The following is a 27,879-nucleotide window of genomic DNA, read 5'->3' on the forward strand; positions in this document are numbered from 1 at the left end:
CAAATGACACTGTCAATCTGCCTCTGACATCTCAGTGCACTTAAAAGCAAGAGACAATAAAATTCAACTGTAAAAGTGTTCTTAGGAAGTGCAGTTGAGTGTTTTTTTTTTTAATGTGTAACACAACTATTTTAAAGACACCTATAAATTTTATTGATATAATTCTTATTTTAATAAAATGACATTACAAGTAACATGAGGAAGATTGTAGCGACTAGAAGGTTGTATGCAAGATTGTAGTTTGTGTCAAGGGATTTGCTTGGATAACTCATATATTTGTGCAAGAATAGTGATTTTAATATGTAGGAAATGAGATACATGGATACACAGATCAGCAGTCTGTGTATCCTGGTCTTTTGTTGCTGCAGAAAATTTACTGTAGCACAAGGTTGCACTTCAGTGTCTTCTGATGCAATTTTCTTACAGCTCTGCACAGTTGATGGCTGTTCTTGTTTTACATGGATTCAGCCCTTACTTGTGGATATTTTCCTGTCTATCCATTCTTAAATACTCCTAATATTTTTTATCTCAACAGTGACCTGTGATTCCAGGAGTAATTGCAATTCTGACTTTAAAAATCCACTTTTATGCTTACATCAGCCTTTATCTCAAAGTGGGTGGGGGATTCCTTGGTCTTCTAGTGTGAGGCAGGGCATTAGAAACGCCTGTCTGCTTCTCTTCCCTTATTTATTATATAATTTGAATAATGTTACTGATCATTCATTCTTCCCTGAAGCTTTATAGTTCTAACCAGGGTTTCTTCCTGCACCCATATCTCTCCAAGTCTTTAATTTGTGTTGTTCTTTTCTGCGTCTTTTCTATTTGATGTATCCTTTTTCAGATGGGGGTGACCAAAACTGAACACAGAATTCAAAAGTGAACACACACTATTCAAGGTGAGGGAATATCACTAGTTTTATATAAGGCATAATATTTTTTATATGTCTTTGTTCTTTAAAAGTAAATACTGATATCCTGGTTATTTTTGCTCCCAATTGTAAAATATTTTTCTTAAGTAATCTGTAAAGTTGTCTAGACTTTTCATTGAAGAGTTGGTTAATTTATAACATAATTTCTTCTGGGTAATTAATTAATGAACATGGTACCTTAATTTTCACTATGGTTTACCGTACACCCTGTATGCTCTACTTCCTGTTGTTGTGTTGATGTAATTGCATATTTGAAATTCCTTCTGAAGACCATCATGAATCCACTATAGAGCCAACTGATCTTTATATCCTTCATCATTTCCAGGTTTTGTCATTACATGGTTCCTTCCCATTTCATCCTTCAGATTACTGAACTGTACTTGCCTGGGAGTTTTTTCTGGCTGCTGCCACCTTGATTTTGATCCCTCCAGCCAAGAGTCTTCCCTGTGTTCTTGCAGATCTTGAAGAAAGGTTTGCATTCCTTCATGTACATGGTAAAGACTGGCAGTTGAAGAGAGTGAATTGTACATGAGAAAACTCATCAGGATGCCCATTGCCAAGTCTCATTAACTTACTGCATCTGCTCCTTCTCCTAGGCCTCCTTTCTTTAGGAGAAGAGTTGTGCATCTCACAACCCATGTGTGGTTATTCCTTTCAGGGGGGATGTGCTTGCATTGTGCTCATGATGGCAGCAGGGGCAAAGACTGGTTTACTCAGGCTGGTAACCTGGTTTGACTTCAGCTCTTGCAAATTGGTTCCATTTACATGAGTGGTCCATACCAGGGATTTCAACAGGTCATTAATAAAAAGAAAAATTATAAACATCCCACCATTCTGATGGCTTCCTTGCCATTAGTGTTTCTTATCATGGTGCCATTGTGTTGTATCCAGAGTAGATAATTAATAGGCATTGTCAGCACAGTAAATAGAGGTAGTAAAGTTTGGTAGTAAAGTTTGAGGGGAGGAAGGCTGTTTCTAAACTCCCCACTCTGGAGAGCAGCAGGTAAATACCAGTGCTGTGATCAACAGTCGAAACACTGACCCTCCCACGCTGCCAAGGAAATAGAAATAAAAATTGCTCCATCTTTAGTCTCACTTCCTTCATCTCTGAGGGGTATGTACAGAGTGACTCTGTTATTGGACCTTCATGGGAACATACTTGAGAAATTATTCCTGCATTCAACTGAATTCTTCATGAAAGTGCGGTTCTGGGGAGCTGCTGTTCTTATTGTCTTGTGCTGTTCTTCAGTTGTTACTTTGTACAACGGCTGTTGGGTTTTAGCTTTTTCATGTAACTTCTGTTCTAATTTGGATTTCTAACCAACCATTTCTAGGTGATGATCATCTGAAATGGTTTGACTTCTTACAGACTTCTTATGACTTATTTTTGTAGTATGGGTAATTCTTGCTCTTCATTCTTTGTTCCTCCTGTGTAAGGAAGAAATTTTCTGTTACTGTGCTGCAGTTTTGATTTTTTTTTAGCAAGTTTTTGCTTGGGGTTTGTTGTGGTGTTTTTTTTCTTTTTTTTCTTTTGTTGGTTTTTTTTTTTTTTTAATCCTCCATCAAGGAACTATCTCATTGTTCTTCAAATTTGTTCATTTTGTTGCTTTATTCCAAGCTGGCTAAAATTCTGAAGCTAAAGTGTTTTATGAAATATTCTGGTCTTTGAACAAGTTAATGGAACAAATTGTGTGATTTCTTCTCTTGTAAGCTTACAGAAAGTTACAGTGTAAATATACATACACACAATATATATTATATATATAGTAAATATACACATATAGTACATACATATAGTATATGTATTTATGATCTGTGATGTAATAAATGGAAATGTGGCTATCCAAACAAGCAGCTGAAACAGGTATTAATTTGTCTTTCATCTTTTTAGATCTTTCTAATTGTAAAGTCTAAGCTGTGCTGTTTTATGATAATGTTTTAAATTAATGTTTAATTAACACTGATAAGAAGGAAATAGGTGCTTTCTCTCTTAAAATCTTGCTTTTAATTTAAGTGCATTTAAGTAAGATTCAGTGGCTTTAAGAAGGTTAGAAAATTCGGGTGTTCTCCTTGTTGATGTCTTGTTATGGGATAACAGGTGCTGTTTGCTGAGGTGGAGACTGGTGTCTTCTGGTGCACTGAACATCTTGTGATCTGCAGTAAAAACCAAGCAGGGCGGGGTGTGTGTGTGTGTGTGGTGCTGTTCTGAGAGAGTTACACTGTTTTTTGAGTAATCTGATGTTAAAGGGACTGTTGGGACATCTGCAGTTCCTGCCGCTCTCATGTCTGTGCTTGTAGTTAGGAAAGGGAGTATATTCCTTTTGATGGGCATGGTGAAATATTCCTTATAGGAGAAGGCAGCTGTGGGTCATCTTAAAAACAAAAATTGGAGAATAATTCTTTCCACTTTAACTCTTTTTTCTTCAGCTCTCCAGGCAGATTTTTAACAGGAACTTTAAAAGAAGGAGAAACAGAAGCAGGTGTTTTTGAGCATGACATTAACAAACCTTTGTTTAACAAAAATATTTGAGCTGGTTAAGAGCACTCCAAACATAGTCAAACTCAGCTACAGTTCTCCTGCAACTTAATTTGCTGTGGGGAGGTTGCTCCATTAAGGACTAGCGTGGTAGGTGACATTGGCCCTGACAGAGCAGCAGCTTTTCATCTTCCTCTCTTCAGGCTGGCCTGAAAATGTTTTTTGTTCCCTGTACTGTGCAATGGTGCAGGTAGCTGTGCTCAGGAGCACATTTATTTCCTCTTCTTTCTGGATGGCAGGTCTGGTGTTGGCAAGTGAGGGGCACTTCACCTCTCCTGAAGTACCTCCCTTTTCCTTCGGCTTACTTACTAGTGATCTTCTTTATGGAAAAACCACCAGATTACTGTATTTTGAAACACAGCAAGCAACCTCTCTCTCTCTTTTTTTTTTTTTTTTTTTTTGGCATTGTGTCTCACCTCATCCTTCTCTCCTTGGGGATCCTGTCTCTCCACAGGGACAGACAGACCGACAGACTGCGACTATTTTTGCACGGTGCACACATTAACCATTGAGTAAACCTAAGAGGTTTTACAGAGCTTATTTTAGCAGAAGCATTTGTTAAAGCCCCTGTATCCATAGGCTGTGTGTATGTTCATTAACTATTCAGGGCTGTAACATAATACAACAAAAGGAAGTGTATTTTAACAGAGATCTGTAACAACCATAGGCAGACTGGCACCCAGCCAGCGGGGAAAGGCAGACGCTTCTCGCTGCTATTTCTGTCCTGTGGCATCCAGAGATGTTGAATTGATTTCTTGGATAACGAAACTAGCTAAGACTTACTGCAGTGTCAGGATCCTGCACTGCAAAAATACATATGTTTGATCCCTAGAAGTTTATTGTAGTCAAATCTTTGGAGGCAGTGGAAAACTGAGCCTCTCCAGTTTCACTGCCAGCATGACAAGATTTAGCCTTCATACAATCACATCCAAAATGGTCTGTGGCAAGGATGGGGAGAACTGAAGTGCTAGCATGAATGGAAAGTACATAATTATTTAACAGAATATCCTGTCCTATAGATTTTGTCATCTAAAAAGTGTTGGATTTTCCCTGTGGCAGAGGCCCAAATGGCTTCACTGGTCAGAGATGGGGCAGAGCATTGGGAGTCATTTCCCTGGTGGTGAACGTGCATCCTTGGAGCTTGAAATATGTCTACGTACAGCTTCTACCAACTACCCCTTGTGAAAAGGAATGGAGATGCTTCAGCTCTTGATCTGCTCTACAGCTGCAAGACAGCTTCTCTGTCCCAGTGTAGCATAAAAATAGGAATTTGTTCCCAATCCAGCACCTGTCAGTAATTTAAAGAATATTTTGATAAAGGGAAATGTCAGAGGAGAATGAGATACGTAGGTATTTACTATGATCAGAGTCAGTTTTGTGTGTGGAATGTCAATGGCAGGATGTGCTGAAGCATAAGATTTGTGAGTTTTTCCCCAGGTGAGAAATCCCACGTTTCCTGGTCAGTTGGATGCTCCCGTTCTGCCCAGCTGTATTGGGAATTACTCTCGTGGTTTTAACCACCTTCCTGCTGTTCTGTGACGTGCTAAGCAAACAACAGATTGTCTGCTTTAAAAGTAGATCCCTTCATAGTGTGATGCTTTAAATAATATTTTACATCTCCAGGCGTCTTTCCATGTTAGAATGCAAATATAAATTCATTCTTTTTCCTTTTATTAATAGCTTGAATGAGCTGGGAGGGAAGGTTTTAAATGGACAAATACAATGAAAATGGATATTTGTAAAATACTTGAGTTCCATTCCACGTGAACAGAGATGTTAAAAGCCCCTTTAGCAGCTGTGTCAATACCAATTTTTCTGGTTCTTGAGTGCAGACATAAATTCAGATGGTGTTGGTTAAATAATTCACATTTGTTTTAGGTGAAAAATAACACCTGCTCTGTTTAGCAAATGCAGTGCTTTCATTTAAGTGATTTAAAAATTGATCACATTCAACTGATTTGAGTACATTAAGGGATTTGCAGTTACATAATTAAATTGATATTTTAAATAGCTTTAAGTGTACTGTACAGTTGAGAAGTGTGCAAGTGGATTTTCAGATAAAACTTGTAGTTGGGTATTTTTTTTGAGATAAAAGACTGTTGTGTTTGGAATATAGTTACTGACTTATGACACTGAGTGGGCAACTCATTTGAGACATCCTGGAGGAAAGGCAAAAGTTCTGAATCAGGGATATTCTGTTTTCCAGGCATATCAGTTATTTTCATGTGCATAGCAAACTGGTACTTGTAGGAACAAAACATCTCAGAGCTGCAAAATACTAGCACAGGTTACTTAGATAAATAAAAATGCAAATTTCTAATGCTGTGATTTTATTGAAACAATTATCAAGAAATAGATTTTGGTTTTTTTAAAATTTTTTGTTTGTCATGTTGGATTGTTGAATGACCTTTCTTCCCTAAGGAAAAAATTTCAGTAACCATGTTTGATTTGCAGAGCACCAGAGATCATACTGGGATTGCCGTTTTGTGAAGCCATAGACATGTGGTCGTTAGGGTGTGTGATTGCAGAGCTGTTTCTTGGATGGCCACTGTACCCAGGAGCACTGGAATATGACCAGGTAGTAGAATAAATTTCACTAGCATATGTGCACTTCCTGCAACTTAAGACTTTCAGGTCATTAAATCCGGAGTTTTAAATGCTAATAATGTCCCCTATTATGTAGCTTTTCTTCAAGTCTGTTCAGTGCTTTTAATTTAGCCTTATTGATTGTTCTAGAAACATAAATCCTGATTCTGACCCAGACTGTATGTTGTGCTGCTTTTTTTGAATTAAGTTTCCATTTGTCCTCCCCACTCCATCTTATAAAATAGATGTTGGTATTAAAGCTGCTGTTTCTGATGGAAACCAAAGTTTGCAGCTACCATCACTGCATTATCATCTCTCTTTCATTTGCCATGAACAGGGTTGACTCTGGAATGTCTATTCAGATGTCAGGATTAATTGTGCTCTGAATACTTTCTGATGCTTTCTGGAAATCCAACAAAGCTCAAGGATTTGAGAGCCTGTACTTCATGAGGAACGAGAATGAGCTGTCACAATCATACTGTAGCTAGGTAGGGGTAAAGCTTGGAGCTCTGAAAGCTCTGCCCTTGCTTTGTTGGAGTTTTCAGTACTGACACCATCAGCGCTAGTGAGCAAACTTAATAAAACCCCATGTTGTTTCTAATGAAAGATGTAGAACATTTTTATTTTAAACACTTGGAAAATAATGTGGAATTTGGGAGGAATGTAATGAGCATCCTGAGCATGCCCTCCCGGTTTTGAATTTTGCAAGCGAAGCAATCTCTTGAAAACCTCAGAAGGAGCAGCACAGGCTTCTTGCTAAATTCTTATCTTTGATTCAGCATTTAGTTGTGAGGATGTTGTTTAAGTTATTCAAGTCCTGCTCATGGAGTGGGCTTTTGGCTTTCTGCACTGACAGATCAGAACTACTTTGCTGAAAATTTGTTTGTCAGAATCATTTTCAGGGGATATATTAATTTTGCGTTGATGTTGGTAATATTTCTGTTTCAGTTTCCTTCATTTACACAAAACGCAGTGTTTCACTCAGGGAAGTGAGCTATGAATGGAATGTGGGTTGATGCTTTGATGCATTTACAAGACCTTTTTGCAGACTGTTGCTGTTAAAATCGAAAATAAAAGAGGAAACATCTAACAACCCATATAATTTGCTGTTCTTTTTAAGGATAAAGTGAAGGCATTTGTTTTTTGGAAAGAATCTATAACGCTCTCTCAAAAATTTCCAAAAACTCGGCGAACTTATTTAGCTCTTACATATTATTCAAGTTTGCTGGAAGCCTCATCTAGCAACTTGCCTGATCCTCATGTTGGAGAAGTCGTGGTGGAAGAGGGGCTGCAACCTCCTCTGCACCATCAGGAATTGCCTTGCTTTAACCAGGCTTGTAACTGTGCTCCAGCAGCTCTGCAAAACTTGCTTTGGAGAAATTAGATTCAGGGCTTTTCTCAGTATCCATGAGTACAGCAGGAGCAGGAGATGGCTTCCAAGGGAATTCCTGTCCTCCTGCTACGTGGTGTGTGTCACTGAGTAAACAAACAGGCTTTGTGCTGCATTTCCCCCCTGTCCCCCTGTGTGTGGCAGCTGGCACACTGGCCCTTGAAAGGGAGCTCTTAGTTCTTACATTCATTTGTGGTTAGAAGCAGTAACAGCTGTATTTCTCAGTAGAAAACAGCCCTGTCTTCTGAGCTTTAATACTTATTAGAAACAGGCACAGGCATTTAACTGCTGAATTTTTCAACTGATGCACTGGCTTTTCCCCTCTACTTTTTTAGACTCTTTTGTTTTCTGAGGACATTATAAATGATCTAGAAACATTTCTTTTCAAATAGGATTCTCCTTACTCCCTGAGGCAGAGAATTATGGAGGATACTAAACCCCAGAAGTTGGCAGCATTGTGTTTAGTTCCTCCCCACTTGGGTTGTCACTTTTCAGCAGAAGCCTCTCATGTTGCTTTTTCTCTCTACTGCCCATCAGTTTTTCTCCTCTCAGGTGCTCCCAGCTCTCAAGTCCTCTCTCTCATTGGCTTTATCTTCTCATCTCTCAATTTCTGATCTGGTGTATTTGGCCACTCCTTTTGATTTTTCCCTTTCTTCTCTCTTATTCCCTGGCTGCTCCTGCTTTCCCAGGGGCTGGCTCACCCCAGCAGCCCCTCTGTGGACCCTGCCCTTCAGAAGTTCAGCCCTGGCTGCTGGAATCTGTACCCTCTCCGTCCCGACCTGCAGCAAGCTTGGTTTTCAATTATTGCCAAGTACAGTTCCAATTCCAAGGTGGTTTTTAATTTTGAAAGCAATACTGCCTCTGGGATAACCCTCCCCTTGCAGAGTGAGTTAACACTGCATGCACAGTAGTTAAAACACATCATGTTTCAACAGATTTCTGTTGGAGCCTTGAAACTTAACTTGTCTAGGTAATCCATTGATCACCAACTCTGATAGGCAGTGCAAAATGCGTAGTAAATCATCTAAAATAAATGAATTCTGAACGTTTCAGAGCAAAGTTTCTTTCAGGCATGAAGCCAGTCCATTCCCATCACACTCAGTAGCAGATTTTCTTGGACAACAACACTATCTTTTGCTGCCTGGAGCTTGTAGAGGCACTCCCTTTCCACATGGAATGTTTCCTTGAAATGCAGGTGTGTCAGATGTGTAAAAGACCTGATACACTGGAAACAGCAAATGGGAAGGATTTTTATCAAGTTACGTAATGAGAACATGCCAAAAAAAAAAAAATCATCCAAGTTCTGTAAGCAAACAAAGCACTCCTACTGATTTTCCTGTTTAGAATTAAAAAAATACATTTAGGATTTGAGTGGGTTGAGGAGGTAACGACAGCCACTCTCCCCAGCTCCTCGTTGCTGTGAACCAACCTAAAAAGCTTGCTTATATAGGTCACTTGAGAGGTTTGTTTATGTGTGGCTTTCTCTGGAAATGGAGAGAGCACTGCCAAGTGCTCAGGGTTAGGCTTCTCCCCTCTGTAAGATGTAGCTGTGGAACTCTGAGCATGGTTCATTTTGTCATTTCTCTAATGAAATGACAAGTTTTTAACTGTGTGGGGATCACGCTTTGAAAGCAAGAGGTAAATTCTTTTCCCTGTTCTGTTTTTTCCTCAGATTCGTTACATTTCACAGACTCAAGGTTTGCCAGGAGAGCAGTTGTTAAGCATGGGAACGAAAACTGCAAGATTTTTCTGTAGAGAAACGGATGCACCATATTCTAGTTGGAGATTAAAGGTAAGCAGTAGAATGTAGTGGAAAACAGCACAATATTCTGTGAGCAGAGAAACGAGAGAAGCCAAGATTCACTACAAAACCATTATGTCCCTGGTGCATCTCCTGTGGTTTTTAGCAGCTCCTGCTCTTTATCCCTTCCATTTTTTCTGTCCCCCAAGGTGCAGCTGCCAGGCTGTGCTGTGGCCAGTTCGTGGCTGCCAGGTGGGGAATTCAAATTAAGCCTTGTATCTCCAGAGGTGCTAAATGAATGTGTTTGTTTGGTTTTGTTCTCTTTTTTGCTCCATTGCTGCTTTTGACTTCATGTAAGGAATTTGACTCTGAGGTCCACACTGCTCTGACAACATTTGTCCAGAACTGGCTTCAGGATCAGAAGTTCCTAAGAGAAAAAGGAGATTAAGAAATAACATGGCTGTGTACAGCTAATTTCTTTTAGATTTCCTGCTAAAACAGCCTTTGTTTGCTGAAAGCTGCAATACAGTGAGAGCAGACAAAGTTAAAACAAAATGTACTTTTGTGTTCTGCACACCTTACTTCTCTCTAAGCAACATTATTGCACTCTGGCCATAAGCAGAGCTTTTGCTTCCCACACAAATAATTTATTTTTAAAAAATTTTGTTGCTTCATGGCCCAACTTCCCTGGGTTTACAGAGGGCTCAGGCAGCAGTTGGGGCTGACGGGGATCTCTGCAGTAACAAACAGCTGCCAGCTCCCAGCACGAGTTGCATAAGTCCCCCCAGCAAGTTGGTAAATCCTCAGCAGCTCTGGGGTTATGTAACATTTCTGCAATTACACCCACACCTGGTTAATCCCTCCCTCTGCTTTCTCAAGCACTCGGGCTTTAGCTGACACTTTACATCTGCCTTCTCCATGTTGGAGTGAGTTCTTGGTGCTCCCCAGTTCCAGGAGGTCTTTGTCACCTTGCAGAGGTTAATTAGGAGTTTTGACATGGGCAGTTGCTCATTACTTGTAGTTTTTGTCAAAGTTCATTTTGGAAGCTTTTCCATAATCTGAGTGTTAAAAGCTTTTTCCCTGAAGTCCCACCTTGCCTCTTGCAGCACCAGCCTACTGGTGCGGTGTTGAGGAAGGAAAATTGTAACAGAAGGTACTATACCAGCTCACAAACCATTCATTCTCTAGGGTGTTTTTGTTTCATACTGAAATATTTACATCATTTACACCACTTGTTGTGTATGTGGAGGAATAAATAATATATAATAATAAAAAAAAAGAAAAGAGAAGTTGAACAGATCCTGCCTGGTTTTTGGTTTATTTCTTTCACAGTGATGTGATATTGCTGCTGCTTGGGGTTTAAGGTCTGAGTTTGAGAAAATTGCTAAAATACAATAATAGAAAAGCTGTGATATATAAAAATACAGGAGTTTCATTAAACTGCTCCATGCTAGGCTTTCAGCACTTCCTGTGTGATTCATAAACTATCTGTTGTAATCCAGTACTGTGATTTGTCAGATGTAAAACAGTGTGGTTATTGTCTTTTGATTTAGAGAATGAAAGTAGCCAGTAAAGCAGCATACAAATATATAACGTAACTGATATAATTTGGGAAAAATAGTAGTTTTTAGGTCAATAAGTTCATAAAGTCACTTTGTAGTTATAGGTGACCTTTATTGACAGATTCTAAACTCAGCTTTCCTTTTCTTTTTGTTGAGACATTGGAAGAACATGAGGCAGAAACAGGTATGAAGTCTAAAGAGGCCAGAAAGTATATTTTCAACAGTTTGGATGATATAGTGCACGTGAGTATTAAAGCCTCCTTCCTCTGCAAAAGGAATGTGTGGGAATGACTGGTGATTTTAAAACATTTTACTGGTTTAGAAAGAAATGCTTTTTAGAATATTATTTATTGTGTCGTAGTCATATTCACTCTTCTTTGCTTCCCTGAGGAAAACGTCTGGCTTTGTCAGCCCTTTGAGTTTTTAGTCAAGATCTTCCTTTTCCATTGCTTGTGTTAAACAGTGGAACTTGTCCTTGTGGTGGGGGAACCCTTGAATTTAGTGTAAAATGTATACTTTCTCTTCTACCTTATCTGCCACTGTGGCAAAGGATAAACAAAGAATGCATATGGAACCTGCTTTGTTTATTGTTTGATTTCCAGTATAGTTCTGTTATCTTAACAATATAATTCTAAGTGTTGTTTTTTAAATTTCGTTTTTAAAAACATAACTGTTTCCTCTTTTTTAAAACATAACTTTTAAAAACATAACTTTTTTTAACTCTGTTTAAAAACATAACTTTTTCCTCTCTGGTCAATAAGAAAAGGCAATTTTTTGTTTTTGTCTTTCACATTCTGAAAAAAGGATCAAATTTTGTTGCAAGGCTGGCATTAATATGTGCTTTAAATAGTTTTTTGAAGATCAACTCTACAGTTTGAGTTTAGACCATAGAAAGATCTTTATTCCAAATCTTACTTCTTAAATTCCAGGTCTCAGACTGGAATAAAGCCTTCAGCAGTTTTTAAGTGGGGAGGTTGCAAGGGGGGAGTAGTGTGCAAGCCTAAAAAAAGTCACCAATTCCAAGCCAGCCGTTTTGGGTTAAGACAAATCTACTGTACATGTGATACATTTTATCACCATGTGATAAAAATGCTGAATGTTAGTATTTTATAGCAGAAAACAGCACCAGAAAGAGTTAAACTAATATGCATATCTTCTATCTGACTGTTTTTCTCTGTGCCAGGTGAACATGGTGATGGATTTGGAAGGAAGTGACCTGTTGGCAGAGAAGGCAGATAGGAGGGAATTTGTCAGTCTGTTGAAGAAAATGTTGCTTATTGATGCTGATTTAAGAATCACTCCAGCTGAGACCCTGAACCATTCTTTTGTTACCATGAAGCACCTCCTTGATTTTCCTCATAGCAACCAGTATGTAACATAGAAATCTCTGTTGTTGCAATTCATTTGTATAAAAGTGTTGTTTCTTCTGCTATCAGAGAGAAAAAAAAACCTTTCATCATTTTTGCAGTGTCTTAGAAAATTCTTTCAAATGCTTGCAGTATTAGATACATCTGTTGGATCAAGGAAACTACTTGAATAACTGTGTTTTTCTCTAAAAGTAACAGTTAGAGCAATAGATTTCTAAGTTGGTTTTATGTATGATTGTTAAAATTCCAGCACTGCAGAAACTTGGGTGTGATTTTTGGAAGTATGAGGAGCCCTAGTTCCTGTCAGTCATTGAAGGCCAGGGTAGGCATTTCCTCTTGAGGTTAACATCTCAGATACTTCCTTTCATGTACTGATTAATGTGGAATATATTTAAAGTTTTTTTGCGGTTCTGGAGTTGTATATTTCACTGTGGATTCCTAAAGTTGCAAGCATTTCACTGAAAGAGCAAGCTTTTTCCATCTATTTAATTTCCTATCTTTCCTGTTTGTACACAGCTGTTAGAACATGGTGTTAGATGGAAAGAGAAGAAAACAGCAGTATTTTCCTTGAATTTAAATATGCATCAGAGAGGCTTGCTGTGACCATAGTAACAACAGCGTTTCTGTTTTTCTACCTGTGTGGATGATCCCATTCTGTGAAACTGGGGAATGTGAAGTTTGAACTAATTTTTCCCCCCTTATTTTGGGGAATTGATTTTTATCTTTAACGACATGAAATGGTGATTAAAGCAATTTATTTCCTGGTTCTGATAGAGTGAAGTCCTGCTTTCATATCATGGATATTTGCAAATGCCGATCAAACCTGTATGACTTAAGCAATTGCAATAAAACATCACTTATGAGATCAGTTGCCTCAGGCAGTGCAGCCAACCTGACTGCAAGCTTTACCAAAATTGGTCCAGTAAGAAGTCAGGTAAAAACAACAGTTTATGTTTTTCTTGGTTTGGTTTTGTTTTATTTTGTTTTGTTTTTACTGTAAGTTCAGTTAATGTAGTTTTTCTAATTAATTTAATAATTGAAAAAAATTACATCTGTTAAGTGGCAAAATCTTCTGTCTTTTCCTCTTGTTTTTTCCTGATGTTTTCTTCAATCATTTAGAATGTGTTTCAAATTAAGTTACAAGCTGGGGTTGCAAGTGCTGTGTTCTGGTGCCCTCCAGTGGCCCAGTGTGATGGCTTCCTGTGGAATGGATTTGAAACCTTCATTTTTATAAGTTGCTTTAGTTATTTACTGTATAAAGTGGTGGGACAAGTGTGTGAGAGATGTAGATTCACAGTTATAACAACCTTACCTGTGTTGAATCTGTTCCCTTAGGCATTAACTGCGTCTGCCCACTCAGTTCTGCACCAAGGGATTCCACTGCAGGCAGGAACTGCTCAGTTTGGTTGCAGTGATGTTTTCCAGCAAGCACTGATTATATGTCCTCCAGCTATTCAAGGTATATTTATCTGTAATTGTCACAGTTCCTAAAATATGAGTGTTGCTGCTTGGCTGTTAGCAATATTTGAGTTTTCTGTTATATCCACTTAAGGTTTATATTTAAACCGACTTAATTACGTCATTAAAAATCAGCGTGTGAGTCAGATACAGATTCATTGCACCTTTCTGAAAGAAACAGCAAATCAGCACCTGCAGAAAATGATTTAAGCAACCCAGAGCCCATCTTCATGTACTGTACAAACGCACAGATAAATTTATGTCTTGGATAAAATAGGAGAAAAAATGTGAAAGGAGAAGCAATAAGGAGGGTGTTCTGAAATAAAATTGGAGAGAAAACAGGAAAGATGGAGTGAGTATCAGTGTCTTATCCTAGTAATAGTCATTTATGGAAATGGGAAGGCAGTTTATATTCTTTGCTTATTAACTTAGCTTGATTATAGTCTTTGTTCCAAAGATGTAATTTATTTGTCTTGGTGATGTTCAGCTTCATGTTGAGATCAGGCCTTGAAGTTATGGAATTTATAGGGAGTAGTTTTTTTAAGAATGACCTTAGTTTTCCCTCTGCATTTTAAAGCTTCAGAAATCACACTAGATGCACTATGAAGTGAAAAAAAACAGAAATATTCAACCTAAGCTTAAAGCCCAGGAAGTCTTAATCTCTATAGATAAAGACAGATACAGCAGACTTTATCAATAATATTTTTTGTGGCAGCTGCATCTACTTGAGTTCCAGAAACTCAAGAAAGGTCTGACTATTCACAGGCTGCTTCACACAGATTTCCTTCTGAGCAGTTAATTGTTTAAATTGTATATCTTCTTTACACAATGACATACTCCATAATAAAACAAAACACTATTGTTTTCATTATTCCCAGATGAATAAAGTGATTTATAGAAAAGGAAACAGCACAGGCAGACACTTTATCTGTGATTTGTATACTGTATTCTTAATATGATGATAACTTTCCAAATTTAATTTCTGCTACAGCTGAAGTGGAGGGGTTATATTGTTTTCATCACATAGGTGAAGAGTTGCTGGCACAGATGAAAAGGGATATTAATGGTATCTGGCACTGCTTCAAAGTTTCCCAACTTGGCTGCTCTGTGGAGTATCTGAAGTGCTAAAACTCTCTACTTCTGTCAGAGTTAAGATGCTGCTCTTCTAGATGGCTGTGGGGAAAAAAAATCAGTCAAGTACATTTTAAAATGAAAAGCTTTGAAGTGCGTGGTTATAACTGAGTATTGTGTTATGACATGAGAGAATTACATCAGATGAAAACTTTCTTTCATCCTCTACTGTAAAGATTACAAAAAAACCCAGCCAAAGCACTTACAAACTTCAGTGTAGTAATTCTTTAGTAGCTACCTGTGAACACCCATGCTTAATCTTTGAGTAAAGCAGGAGGCATGAAGTGTAGTTAGAAGATGAGATCAGGGATATCTTTTCCTATTTCCTAGCCAGTATTTTCTTCGAGCCTGGCTGTTCTGTGCAATGTCTGTTAAAAAAAAATCCTCTTTCATTACAGTTTGGCATTATTGTGTAAAAAAATGTTATTGTTGTCAGCATTACAGCATTGCTATACATGTTGTAGTTTCTTGTGACAATAGTGAAATCTATACAAGGCATGAGATGTATCTTTTTTGTGTTATGCTCTGGTGAGCAGTGCTATAGTTTGCATTGTTTAGATGAAGAGAGGAATAGGATTATGGATTTTGCTGCAGATATTTGATGAAGTAGACGGGAGATTTTACATTGTTTCGCACCGAAGAGATGGTAGCAAAGAGGGACATTATACATGTGGCATTGCTAGCTGTAAAAGCTGAGAGGAATGTGTTTCAGCCTGCTGGAAATACAGAGCATGAGATGCGCGGGAGTCCATTCTGAGAAGCTTTGAAATTCAGTTCTGCTTACTTTTGCCTGCTTCCTTTCAAATTATTTTAATGTAGTTTGTGATAAAGAGTTACTGCTTAGCTCTGCAGAACTTTCTGCCAAAGTCATTCCTCTTTCCAGTAATCTGCTCCAGCTAGTAGCTATTGGCAGTTCTTTCTGGAAACTACAGCTCAAATATTTGTGCAGATAAGTTATGGCACAAAAAAAATTTTTAGGTGTTAATTTGTTTGGCTTGAAAATCTAAATTATGGAATTAGATCATAAACACATTTTAAAAAATGGTGAAATGTTTTAAAATTGTCCTCTGTGTTTGCTCAGAAAATATAAGCAAGACTGCTGTTTGCCTAAAGCTTGGGTATGTGTTTTTTTCCCTGCCAGGAATTCCTACAAACCACAGCAAACCCACCAGTTTCTCCCTGAGGGTGGATAACGCAGTTCCACTGGTGACCCAAGCCCACGCAATTCAGCCACTACAGATTCGAGCAGGAATCCTTTCTCAGGTTGGCCTGCTTTAAAGCAAACCTCTTATTTAATTAGTAGCTGTTTTGAAATGTAGAGTTCTGTTGCAGTCCCTCTCCTGGTCTGTGCTGAACTCCAAGCAGCAAGTGTAGCTTGAGGGAATTAATTGCCTGTGCCATAAAACCTCCTGTGCTTCCCGGCAGGCGTGGTCCAACCAGACGCAGCAGATCCTGGTTCCTGCATGGCAGCAGGTGGCACCAGTGGCAGCTCCAGCCACATCTCTGGCCTCTGATCCTGTGGCTGGCCCACAGAGGCTTGGAGACTGGGGGTGAGTCCTGCTTTTGTGCCACAAAAAAGTCCTGCTTTTTTTTTTTTTTTTTTTTTTTTGTGTGTGTTAAATCTCAGTGGCTGTGATTTAACAAGGCTGGGGGTGCTGGTGAGAACGACCTGCAGTATAAATCTGCCTTTCCTTTTCCCCAGGAAGATGATTACCCAGGGCACCCACTACAGCTCAATGATACCACAGCCTCTTTTAACACATCAGATAACCTTGTCTGCCCCTCAGCCAATTAGTGTGGGCATTGCACATGTTGTCTGGCCTCAGCCTGCAGCTACCAAGAGGAACAAACTGTGCCAGAACAGGTCAGTAGAATATTTCTAAGAACATTCAAAGACAGTGTACCTGTCATTGTTTTGTGGGCAAGGGACGACTTCTAGAAGTGACATCTTTGCTAGACACAATTCCTCCTAGACAGTCTTTTGGGAAAATGTGTCCTTTCTCTTTAAGTTACTTTGGTAGTAGACTAGATGGAACAATACTTGCAATACTAATTAGTTTTAATTCTTTCTGACTAGTATGTGCCCATCATGGTAAAATGCTGTCTTTACAGGCTTTGGGAAGGTATAAGAATGTACTGAGGTAGCTCTAATGAGATATTCCTAAGTTTACGTGAGGCAGGATATATCAGGTTTAGACAACTGCAAATAAAGAGAGGCTGTATAGCAGGGTTGCTGTGTGCCTTGCAGTCATCTTTCACTTATAGCCAAAAATACTATCAGTGAAAAAAAGTATACAAAAATTCTTCAGCTGCTTGCTGAAGAAAATATGCCCCAGTGCCATGCAAAGGTGTGGGATGCTGCATAAGGGGGAAAGTGTGTAGGTTATGCGGGCAATGTCAGTATTAAGTAAGGGGTTCGTCTGGAGGCTACCAGCTTTTGTTTTCAAGGAGAATCCTTGCAGGAAATCTAGCTGGATTTTGTTTGCTTGTTTTTCACCCAAACAGGATTTTCATTTGTTTTTATCTTTATGAGAACGTGGGATTTTCAGTATACTGTGTTCGATGTTGATGTCTTTGATATTACATACTTGATATTTTTCTTGTTAATATCTGAAACCATTCTTGCCAAGTATTTTTGCCTGTGTTTACTGTTCTGTGTTTTTCTAAATTGGTAGTTTAGCCTACCTTTCCTGCTCTTTTTCTAAATTGGTGGTTTAGCCTACATTGCCTGCTCTTTTGTTAAATTGGTGACTTAACCTACATTGCCTGCTTTGGTTTTGTTGAAAACAGCACAGGAAGAGATTCACTAAACACCAAATTGTCATGTTTCCTCCACAGGAGCAACATGCTACAAAACACCAATATCCAAAATTCAGCCTTTATCTCTCCAAAGATCCTCAACCTGAAGGCTGTCAAGAGAATAAGTTGCATAGAAGCACAGGACAATCTGAACTCGGAGGGGCAGGAGGGCGGCTGCTGCGCCTCGCTCGGGCTGGCCCCTGCGGCCTGTGTGCCCAGCAGCCCGCGGCAGGCCCTGTTCCTGGCCGGGCCGCCCAGCCCCGCCGTCAGCGTCATCACCATCAGCAGCGACACCGACGAGGACGACGTGGCGCGGGCACACGCGCTGAGGGAGTGAGCATCTGCCTCGGGTTTTGTTAGGATTTACTTAAATACAGCTGTCGTAGCGATTTAGCTTTGCTATTTTTCACATTCTGTGCTGCTTTGGTGTGTGGGTCTGGGCTTCACATGAGGGCATGGTGAGCTCTGTGCACAGAGCAGGGAGACAAAACAATTCCTGCTCCAGCTGGGCACCAAGGACAAATGATCCCAATCTGAAAAGAACACCATAAAGGTTTAAACCTGGTTTGGATGTAAAAGAAGAAAGGAATTGGATGTTAGTTTACATTTAAGGGGCCTTTTGTAGGAATGGGCCCTTTTTTATTGCACCTAGGTGAGTGGTGCGTGGTGTGTTTGCTGACTGTGTTTTTGTGTGCAGGTGTAAAGGGAGCCTGGAGTGTGAAGCCTGCCAGAACACCCTGAACATTGACCGCGTGTGCTCCCTGAGCAGCCCCGACAGCACGCTCAGCACCAGCTCCTCGGAGCAGTCCAGCCCCTCTCCTTGCAAGAGATCCAACAGGTGAAAACTCAGGCTCCTTGCAGCACAAAGAAAGATATTAATGTACAGCAGACCCAGTTGATACTAAAAAATGCACAAGTTTCATTGTGTTGCCAGCTGGTGAGGGTAAATGGTCTGTTTAAAAATTGATTTGCCAGCCTACAGTTGCACAGCACAGACTGCTCTGTTCTCGTTCCTAACAGATCTGTCTTGCTGCAGTGGAAGCTTTCAGAATACTGAATGAATGGTGTTCACACAGAAAATATAATCATGTTGCATGCAACTTCCTTTGGGATAAAAATCTTCTGGAATTGCAAGATTAAACAAGCCTGAGTAGTATGTGACAGATTTGGTCACCATGTGTTTTTTTAATTTTTGCAGCCTCTGGTTTTCCCATGGTGTATCTTGTAAACTTTCATGACATTGATGCCTTTTTTCTTCTACTAAAAGTAAGGCTCACTTAGGTGAAGACTGTTGCTGTGAACAGCTTTTAAATGTTTTTATCTTCACTGCCTCATATCTAGCTTGAGCCTTCGGCAGTTTCATGGTGCAAAATGAATTCTAATTGAGGTCTTAATGGAAAAAAAGTTTGTTTAGAATAATTAAAGATTCTTTCAGAGCATGTACTGACAAGGAGGTGGAACTCTGAGTCTGCATCACTTAGTCTTACTGGTTGGTAGTTAACACTGTCAGTCCTTTGATATTCTTTAATATCAAAACATTCAAAAATTCAGGTAAGTTTTTATAAAGACCTACTTGATTTTAGGGTATTTTCTTTGAATTGTAAGGAACTGACCTGTAATTTATTTCCCCTTGGTAATTCAACTTTGTCAATAGCAGAGGAGTGTGTTGGATTCCGGTTTCAGTAGTATTCTACTTGTATTAAGTCATATAATTAGCAACTCAAATCAAAAGTCAATGATCTAGAAGTAGAATTAGTTGGTCAGTAGTTGTCACATTATCACTGTTACTTGAAAAAACTACTCAGAATTACCTGATTCTGTTGGTTAAATCTTCAGACTTTTGTGCAGGCCCTCATGGTGCAAGGGCCTGTCTAAGGTGTAAGTCACTGTCTAAGTACTTTTCACAGAAAGTTAATTTTCATAAGTGATTTTATTTGTACTGTCCTATTTTAAACAACATGCAGAAAGGACATGTTGCATGATCTATAAAATCACTAAAGGACTTGACCATATGTTTAGGCATTAATGAATTTGCTGCTGTTTCTTGTATGCTTAAAGTTAAGCGTACATTCCATCAATTTTTAATATAAAAAAATTATCTCTTTTCTTTGAGCCTTGCAATTTAGGGGTAGGATGAGTTTGAATGTATGTGTTTGTCTAATTACAATGCATCATTTTTATCCATTTATAGTGGATATCCATTTATAAATTTATAGTGAAATTATAGTAATTTCACTATAAATTTAATGTGTTAATTTAAGAAAATGTACCTCTATCGTGAAAATCTCTTTGCTTCATTTCAATACTTTTATTTTTTGACAGCATGTCAGATGATGAACAGGAAAGTGGATGTGATACAGTGGATGGTTCCCCAAGCTCAGACTCCTCAGGACACGACAGCCCCTTTGTGGAAAATGGCTTTGTAGACAATAACAATAAAAATAAGGAAGCAAGAGCCTCAGTTAACCCTGAAACCAAATCAACTGTTTGCACAGTAGTGGTACCACCCATGAGACTTGAAAACAGGTTGCATCTTGAGGAACAGATGGTGAATACAGGTAAGTTAGTTTAGGTGTTTTTCTATGCCAGTAGATAAGAATGAAAGTTTCGGTGTTTATTCAATATATTTATTCAATACATATATATGAAGATTTTGACCTATTCATACAGCTGCAAATTTGTACTAACCACTGCTAAACAGTGCTAGGGTTTGACTTTAATTGGTGTATTGTATTATTATTTCTCCCTGCATGCTTAAGCAAATGAAGCCTTGTCTAACTTTTGCCAGAAGAGAATAGTGACAACAAAAACATAACATTGTTTATTTTTTTCTTGGAAGATGCTCCGTGCCAGCCACTGAGAAAGGGTCGATCTGTCCTGGGGAGAACAAACCAGTCTTCTGTGGTGGGGAACCGTCAGCAGAAACTGACATCAGCATTCCATCAGCACCATGGAAACTTCAGTCAGGTATGTGCACTCACACCCAACAAGCTCCAAACGTGGAGTTGGAGCAGTTGAGTTCCAAACTGAATGCTCACAGTTTCAGTTGCTGTCTGTGGCAGCTGCAGGTTTTCAGCAGCTTGATTAAAGAAGTGTCAGAATCTTGAAAAACGGATTTCAACTTACCGGGCAAGTCATAAGTATCTTTCATTTTGGGTAATTTTCTTAAAACAGCTGACTCTATTTTTAAAAAATAATAGAAAAGCCAGACTGGGAAAATTGTCAATGTTTGCACAATATCAAAACATGAGATTAAAAAAAAAAAGTATGTTAGCATTTATTATTCCTACATCCAAAAGCTAAAATACTCATAGAGTGCAGGTAAAATCTGCAGCTGTATCTCAGTGTTGTTCTGTCAATAGTGTGCATGAAAATGTTTTAGTTTGAGTATCCAGAAGTGAGATAGAGGTCAGCAAACCCAACTATTTCTTACCTTTGCTGCCAGGTAATGAAGCTGGAGGGGAGATGACACTGTGATTGTAGTTCCATCCAATGTTAGTAGATACCTAAAGCTAATTTAAAAGTTACTTTTATCATTGCCCAACAACACAGCAAATGTGTCTGCTGTGGCTGAGGACTGAAGTTGACACATGACAGCAAGCTTAAGCCCCTTTTAGTTAATTATCTTAGAGCTGTAGCTGCATTGAGCTTTTGGTTAGATAGCTGGAGGTGCATTAATGTTAGAGCACTACCTGTTTGTGTAAGTCTTGCAGAGAAACTGTGAATATTGTCAGTTAAATGCTAAATGAAAGCATGCTATATGTAGATAAGAGGATTTAGCAATAATGAGTTGAATAGTTTAGGTTGAAAGAAACATTTGGGTGGGTGACACAGTCTCCCCTTCTGCATGATTATGCAAAAGGATTGGATTAATTAATTCTAAGCAAACCTTAATATGATCAGCATGGTATTAATTTTTAATCTCTTCAGTGTCTGCAGCTCCTCAGCCTTTTGGCAGAAAGTGTAGAACATTATTTTCATTACAAGAATTTATGCTGATCCTTCCTTCCTTGGTAGATGCCCTAAGTAGTTTGAAGTCTGCATCATTTAATGGGAGTAATTGATTTTTAGTCTTTTCTCTTTATAACTGTTAATGACTGCCACATCTTCCTGTGATCATAGACCTAGACTTCTGTTTGCCTAGTTGTCTCAGATATTTTTCAATCCGTTTATTATTTTTTCTGCTCTCCTCTAAAATTTCTCTCCTATTTGTCCTCTTTGTGCCTCATTATGGTGCCCAAACTGAATGCAGCACTTCCAATTGATGCCAAGCCAGTGCTGAGTAGAGTGGAATAAGCACCTTGCTCATGTGATACATGGTATTTCTGTTAAAACAGCCCAGCATGGCATTTTATCCTTTTTTTTTTTGCCCTTTGCAAGAGCATTAAAATAACTTGTGTTCCGTTTTCCATCTCTTATTGTCTGTGCTGCTACCTAAATAGCTAATGTATCTTTTTTTTTGTTCCGTCGAAGCATTTAATAATCCCTGTCTCTATATTCCTCCCGATTTTAAGTTGACTAGTTTTAGTGCATTTTCCTCCATTTTTCCCCCTCTCTGTGCTCCGGGGATCGCTAAGCCCTGCCCGTTTCTCTGTGTGTGTGTGGCCAGGTCCAGCACTTCGCCTCGGGCCCGCAGGAGTGGAACGGGAACTTCGCCGTGCGCCGCCAGCAGCAGCAGCAGCAGCCTTTCCTCCCGGCCACCGTGGCCAGCCACGCGTTCTCCCTGCCCCAGGGCAGCCCCAGCCACCTGCCAGGGAGCTCCCACCTGGGCGGGCAGCCCGCCATCCTGCCCTACGCCTCGCCGGCGCCCGTGGCGCACCTGCTGGCCTCGCCCTGCGCCTCCAGAGCGCTGCTGCAGCACCCGGCCTACGGCCTGAGCCACGCCAGCGGCATCGTGCACCAGGTGCCCGTGGGCATCAACCCCCGCCTGCTGCCTTCCCCCGGCGTGCACCAGACTCAGTACAAAGCCCTCTTCCCGCCCCACTCCTACATCGCCGCCTCGCCCGCCGCCTACGCGGGCTTCCCGCTGAGCCCCACCAAACTCAGCCAGTTCCCGTTCATGTGAGAGCTCGCCGCGTCGAGGAGCTGGCACGGAAGTTTGGTTCAAGAAGAAACATGGTGTTTATTATGTATTAGCCATGGCACAACAGGAAAATTATTTTTTTGAATCATGTAGACTTGGGTGCAATTTAAACAACTCTGAGCTTTAAAAAAAACTCACTTTTAATGTGTTTTGCACATTTGGTATAACTTGTCTTTGGTCATGTTATCTTCTTATATAGTAACTTTAGACAGGTGACTTATGGGAGCAGAAATCTGGTTTTGCTCCTGCTATTTTTTATAAAATTGCCTTCTAACTAGTGCAAGACACGTCTACATTTGGGAAGCCATTCAGTGTACAGAACTAGAGCAACAGATGCACATGTGTCAGCAGTACGGTGTAGAAGTAACTCGTTTGTGTTGCGTATCTTGGTGTTTAAATGTTGAGTCACTTATCTAAAAGTTGAGCTGTTGTTCTTCACATTGCATGTGTCTTTTGCATGGGCAAAGAAAAGGCCTAAACATTGCTCTTAAATGTTGTTGTCCTAATAATCTCAGCTGCATTGTAAACTGTTCCCACACATAGTGCCTTAAATATTTGAGGTTGTTAATGTTATTACTTATATATAAATGTTGAGGACTGCAGCACTTAAAAATTCAGATCTGCTGATTTTTTGATAGCGTAATGCTCATTTTGGGTTTTGTGTGGTATTATTTTAGTATTTGGGTGTATTTTCCTGATTGAGAAGGCAGCATGTTTTGCTGTAGCCGAATTTTGCTGTCTTTTTTTTCCCCCCCAGAATGATCTAGCTTCAAGACAGGACTTTAGTAGTGCTTAAAGAAAGTTGATTCAGTAGCTATTGAGTAGTGACACACAAGACAGTATTTCATACTGGTAAATGGAACTGCAATACGACCTAAGTAGTTTATTTTAAAAGTGTTTGTCTAATTGGATATAATAAAATGTTTAGAGGTGAGGTAGGCATGACTGACTAGCTAATGAAAGGAGAAGCCAAGTGCTCATTGATCCATGATGTGGTTTCATCTTAGCTTGAGCAAACCATGCAGTATTTAATAACTAGTAGCAGAATATTTACTGTTGAAGCTTGAAAAAGATGTGAGTTCTTTGTGTGCAATCTTTCATTTATGCATGGGAGAGATTTTAGTCTTTTTACATGAATAGTATTTGTTTTAGCCTGTTGTGGGTGTTTGCTTATTTAATACATTCCGTCAGGGACGTAAATTACATGCTTTTTGCATTTTTTTTTTTTCTCCTTAGGAAGTGTGTCTTTTCGTTTTTTGTTTTGTTCAAATGAAGTTGCTTTTGCAGCACCAAAGACTTAATCATCCATTTCCTATAAAAGGTAGCTACTTTTTCATAGACCTCAAGTATACTGTAGTGTAGAGATGGGATTTATGGAAGGTATTAAGCTGAGGCTGTGTTTTAGCTTATGGGCAAGTAATAAATTGTATCATTTATCTTGAATGTATCATAGATAAGCTGCTATATAATGATTGCCACTTCAGATAGCTGTGAAATTAGGTGATTAACTAGTTCTTTCTTAGCCTTCTAATTTCTGTACAAGTCTAATTACATGAAATAGAAGCTGGGTTTTGGGTTTGGTTTATTTTATTTTTTAATTTTTATTTTGTTTTCATGTTTGAAGTGTCGTAACTACTATACTGTAAATGATGGAAGATGATTGCATATGTTTTTTTGGGGTGTGTTATTTGCATCAGTATTTTATCTCCATTAACTTTGAGCTCATCACTGCATATAAGTGGATGTATTAATGTAACTTAATTTTTTTATGTTTTCATATTGGCATTGTGTAGACACTTAAGAAGCTGCATCTTGCAGGCTTGACTTAACTTTTTGTAAAACAAAATCTGGAATACAATCCTTGCAATGTTGACTGGAATAAGAGTGCAAAGCATTTGAGTTTAACTCTGTCAATAAGCTAATAACTGGTAACCTTTTTCTTTACTCCACTAACACAAGCAGTGTTTTATTTAATGAATGTCTGAATGAAATAAATGTGCCTACATTTGATTTATTTTTTAAGTAATAACTAAAATACAACAGTATTAGAACATTAAAAATAAAAGAGAAAATACCAGCAGTACATTTTTAATCACACTGAAAATTAAGAAAACTAATTTTTCCCAAAAGTTTCGATGTTTTTAGTAATCAACTCTATGCATTTTGTACAAGTGTGTGTGTATATAAAGTATACATTAGCAACTAGGAGTATCCTGATGAATTTGAATCTTACCAACACGTATGTAAAGCCTAAACATGGGGAGTCAGATTGGATGTCCACCTTTACCACTTCAAACTCGTGCTGTTTTCTGTTCACTCCCTTTTTTTGGTGCTCACTCCATTGCAGGCGATGGACACACCAAGAACCACCAATGCAAACAGAGCACATCGATTTTTGTATCGTGGTCACAAAAAAAAAAAAACCAAAAAAAAAAAAAAAAAAAAAAAAAACCACAAAACCCCTGCTTTTTCTTCCTTTATTTTTGCTTCCTGGGGCCATGGGGATCATCATGGGTCTGATGTATTTTCTCTACTTTCTTTTTACTGTGCTTAAGGTTTGGAGCTGACGTGCTTGTTAAATTGACACCGTTCTCTGTGTGTCACCACAGTGTCCTGCCCTGTGCAGGGAAGGGTTGCTGGAAATGCTCCCCAGATTAGATCTGCTGCTTTTTCTTTGTATTGTAATCTTAGAAACGTCTGCGTTTTAAAGAATGAAATATTTGGGAACCTGTCACAGCTTAAATTCGACACACCATGTGACTTTCCCCCCTCCTCCCGCAATGTACTCTGAGAGAACAGACTCTTGTCACTGCAAGTGTCTGGGACCCATCTGCAGAAAAAAAAGCTTTCAGGGTGAGGGTCTTTTCTGTGAAAAAAGTCATCCTCTGAGAAGCATTTTTACAAAACACCGTTTTAATGCCTTTTTTAAATAAAACACTGCATGACTACGGAATTGCATATCTGCATATTACTTTAATTTGCAAGGTTTTATATTAATTTCTTGTGTTCGGTTTTTAACTTCAGGGTGTTTTATTGGTCAAATATGCTACTGTATTAACTCCTTTTGTTTTGTTTTAATTTTTAAATTTTCTGTTTTTACTGCTAATTAACGTGGTTTGTGTTAAGTAAAAGTTAAATCACACTGCAAGCTGTAGGAAGACTTGTTCTAGAAACACCCAGTGATAGAGACTTGATTAATGAGGTTGAACTGTTACTGTTTAACAATTTGTAGACTTGTGGCTTTTTTTTTTTGCTTTGGATTTCTCTGCTACACTAGTTCGCCATGTAGCAATTGCACTGTGCAATATTACAATATGAGGACTGGGAAAATTTTTTATGGATGTAATGTCTCTTACAGTTTGCGATAGTATTTCTTTCTAGTTCTCAGTGATTTAAATGTGACCAAGCCTTCTGTACTTTGTCACAAAAAGCGGGTTTTCCAGGTGACTATTTTGGTGAGTGTCAAAATAAGAATTTATGGTGTATTACTGTCAAGATTCACTTTGAATTAAAATATATATTGCAGCAGATGACTTCTGGTGGCTTTTATTTTTTGCTGTGTTACATGAAGGCAAAGATGATGAAAATTCACTGAGAGGGCTCTAAAATTCTGATGTGATCATTCAACTGAGCTTCTTTCTGAAATTTTAAATTTTATTAGTAATAAAACTTAAAATGTTAGCAACTGTCCGTAAACAGGGTTCAAATAGATCTTTTTCTATAAGAGATGGCTAGGTTTTGTTTGGTCACAGCAGCAGGGTTCCAAATTCCTTTCTGGGAACTTTAACTGGACGCTGCTGATCCACTTGGGATTTGCATTTTGCCTGCTATATCTCATTGGCATGGCCATTGATTATATTGATGCCATGTCAAAGTCTCCTTCCTTTAATGCTTTTCAATATCTATCCAGTTGGTAGAATTGGATGTGTTTCTTGAAGAATATTTTGTATTATTATTTGAGAGGGCTGCTGGAATATGAGGAAAGGGGACTGACATTTTTCTGTATTTTGTGGGTTTGTGTCCTGCAAAGATGCTCCTTCTTCAGGCTTGGAGGGTGTATTCATTTCTTCTCCTTCTGTATAAGGAGTTGGTGGTTGAATTCAGTGTTGCATATTATTAGAATTGGAGGGTGCAATTTACCACCAGCAGCTCAATCCTTGCTCCAGAGGGTCTTGAGAAGCCATCTTCAATGCAGCCACAGCCCGAAGGCTCTTTGTTCTGGATGTCCCACTTTTACAACCTCAGAGGAAGGTGATCTGGCCCAGATAGCAGCAGACACCTCGCTGCTGCTGAGCTTTGTGCCAGGCTGGTGGCAGCTGCTGCTGGGCCGGCAGGAAGGTGCCCCTGCTGCCACAGATGGCCCCACATGTCACTGGCTGCAGATGGCCACCTGCTATGGACCAGGCGTCTGTGGAAGGCACACTTGGCCCTGCTGTTGTCAGCCAGATGTGCTCCCTCTGCCGTGGGATTGCAGTGCTTCCTGAACCTGGTGGGTGGGTGCACACAGGTGCTTGTGGGGAGGGTGGTTTCTGTGCCTAGCACTGCGTTTTAGGGTCAGTCAGAAATGAAATGTAAAAGACTGAAATGACAGTGCAGTGTCTTTTGGATACCAGAATATTTCCGAGTTGACAGAAAGCTTTACATTGCTAAATGTAAGGATCAGATCCTGCTGATGTGGATCTGTCACAGGGCTCGCTCTTCAGTGCGTTTGGTCACAGTGTCTGCAAAGCTTTTCCTGCAGCTCTGTGCCTCAGGTGATGTGTAAACACCTCTGTCCAAATTCTGCAGACACCTGTGGCTTTGAAAGCTGCTTCCTTTCCCTTCTTTACAGCTAGCCTCGTGTACTGTTGACCCTTAAATGCATGCTGGTATCTAGAGCCCACTTTTCCCACAGCAGATAGGTCCACTGGCTCGGTAAGTTTCACACTCTCACTTCTGGCAACATGTAACAAACAAGGAAAGGCAGCCTGGGCCTTTCAAAGTGAATACTCTGCCTGGGAAGTCCTTTCTGTTCTTGCTTTCTATTGGTGATGATGTCCAACTGTCCCCTGGGTTCTTTCCCATCCTGTGGACAGGCTTACAGTTATGTGTAAGTCATCTTCCTCTTTTAACTGTCTTTAGGGTGACAAACACTGGTTTAAAATTTGGTATTTTCCCTGTCACTGAACGCAAAGGACAGGTTTGTACTGCGGTTGTGATGGCAAATTCGTTCAAGGAAAAGCTTCCAGAGTCAATGGGGCTGTCACATGCAGGACTAAGGGGTTCAGGGTGAGGCTGTGTTGTCCCAGTGAATTAGC

At 39.4% G+C, this 27,879-nt stretch overlaps 1 protein-coding gene across 2 annotated transcripts in view; it reads left to right on the plus strand.

Annotated features, from left to right (window-relative positions):
• Positions 1–26,112, plus strand: part of HIPK3 (homeodomain interacting protein kinase 3) — a 67,040-nt gene extending 40,928 nt beyond the window's left edge. For both annotated transcript variants that reach the window (XM_041469385.1, XM_041469386.1), the window contains exons 3-16: positions 5,920–6,043; positions 9,114–9,233; positions 10,901–10,987; positions 11,928–12,112; positions 12,886–13,045; positions 13,447–13,570; positions 15,842–15,963; positions 16,126–16,250; positions 16,403–16,564; positions 17,539–17,832; positions 18,197–18,337; positions 19,822–20,057; positions 20,339–20,466; positions 22,109–26,112. In XM_041469385.1, the coding sequence (XP_041325319.1) occupies positions 5,920–6,043; positions 9,114–9,233; positions 10,901–10,987; positions 11,928–12,112; positions 12,886–13,045; positions 13,447–13,570; positions 15,842–15,963; positions 16,126–16,250; positions 16,403–16,564; positions 17,539–17,832; positions 18,197–18,337; positions 19,822–20,057; positions 20,339–20,466; positions 22,109–22,564 (2,464 nt within the window). In that variant the 3' untranslated portion in view covers positions 22,565–26,112. The remainder of the gene's footprint in view (positions 1–5,919; positions 6,044–9,113; positions 9,234–10,900; positions 10,988–11,927; positions 12,113–12,885; positions 13,046–13,446; positions 13,571–15,841; positions 15,964–16,125; positions 16,251–16,402; positions 16,565–17,538; positions 17,833–18,196; positions 18,338–19,821; positions 20,058–20,338; positions 20,467–22,108) is intronic.
• Positions 26,113–27,879: the final 1,767 nt, after the last annotated feature.

The sequence above is a fragment of the Pyrgilauda ruficollis genome, unplaced genomic scaffold (genome assembly GCF_017590135.1).
Source record: "Pyrgilauda ruficollis isolate IOZ18807 unplaced genomic scaffold, ASM1759013v1 scaffold230, whole genome shotgun sequence".
In the NCBI taxonomy this organism is placed as follows: Eukaryota; Metazoa; Chordata; class Aves; order Passeriformes; family Passeridae; genus Pyrgilauda; species Pyrgilauda ruficollis.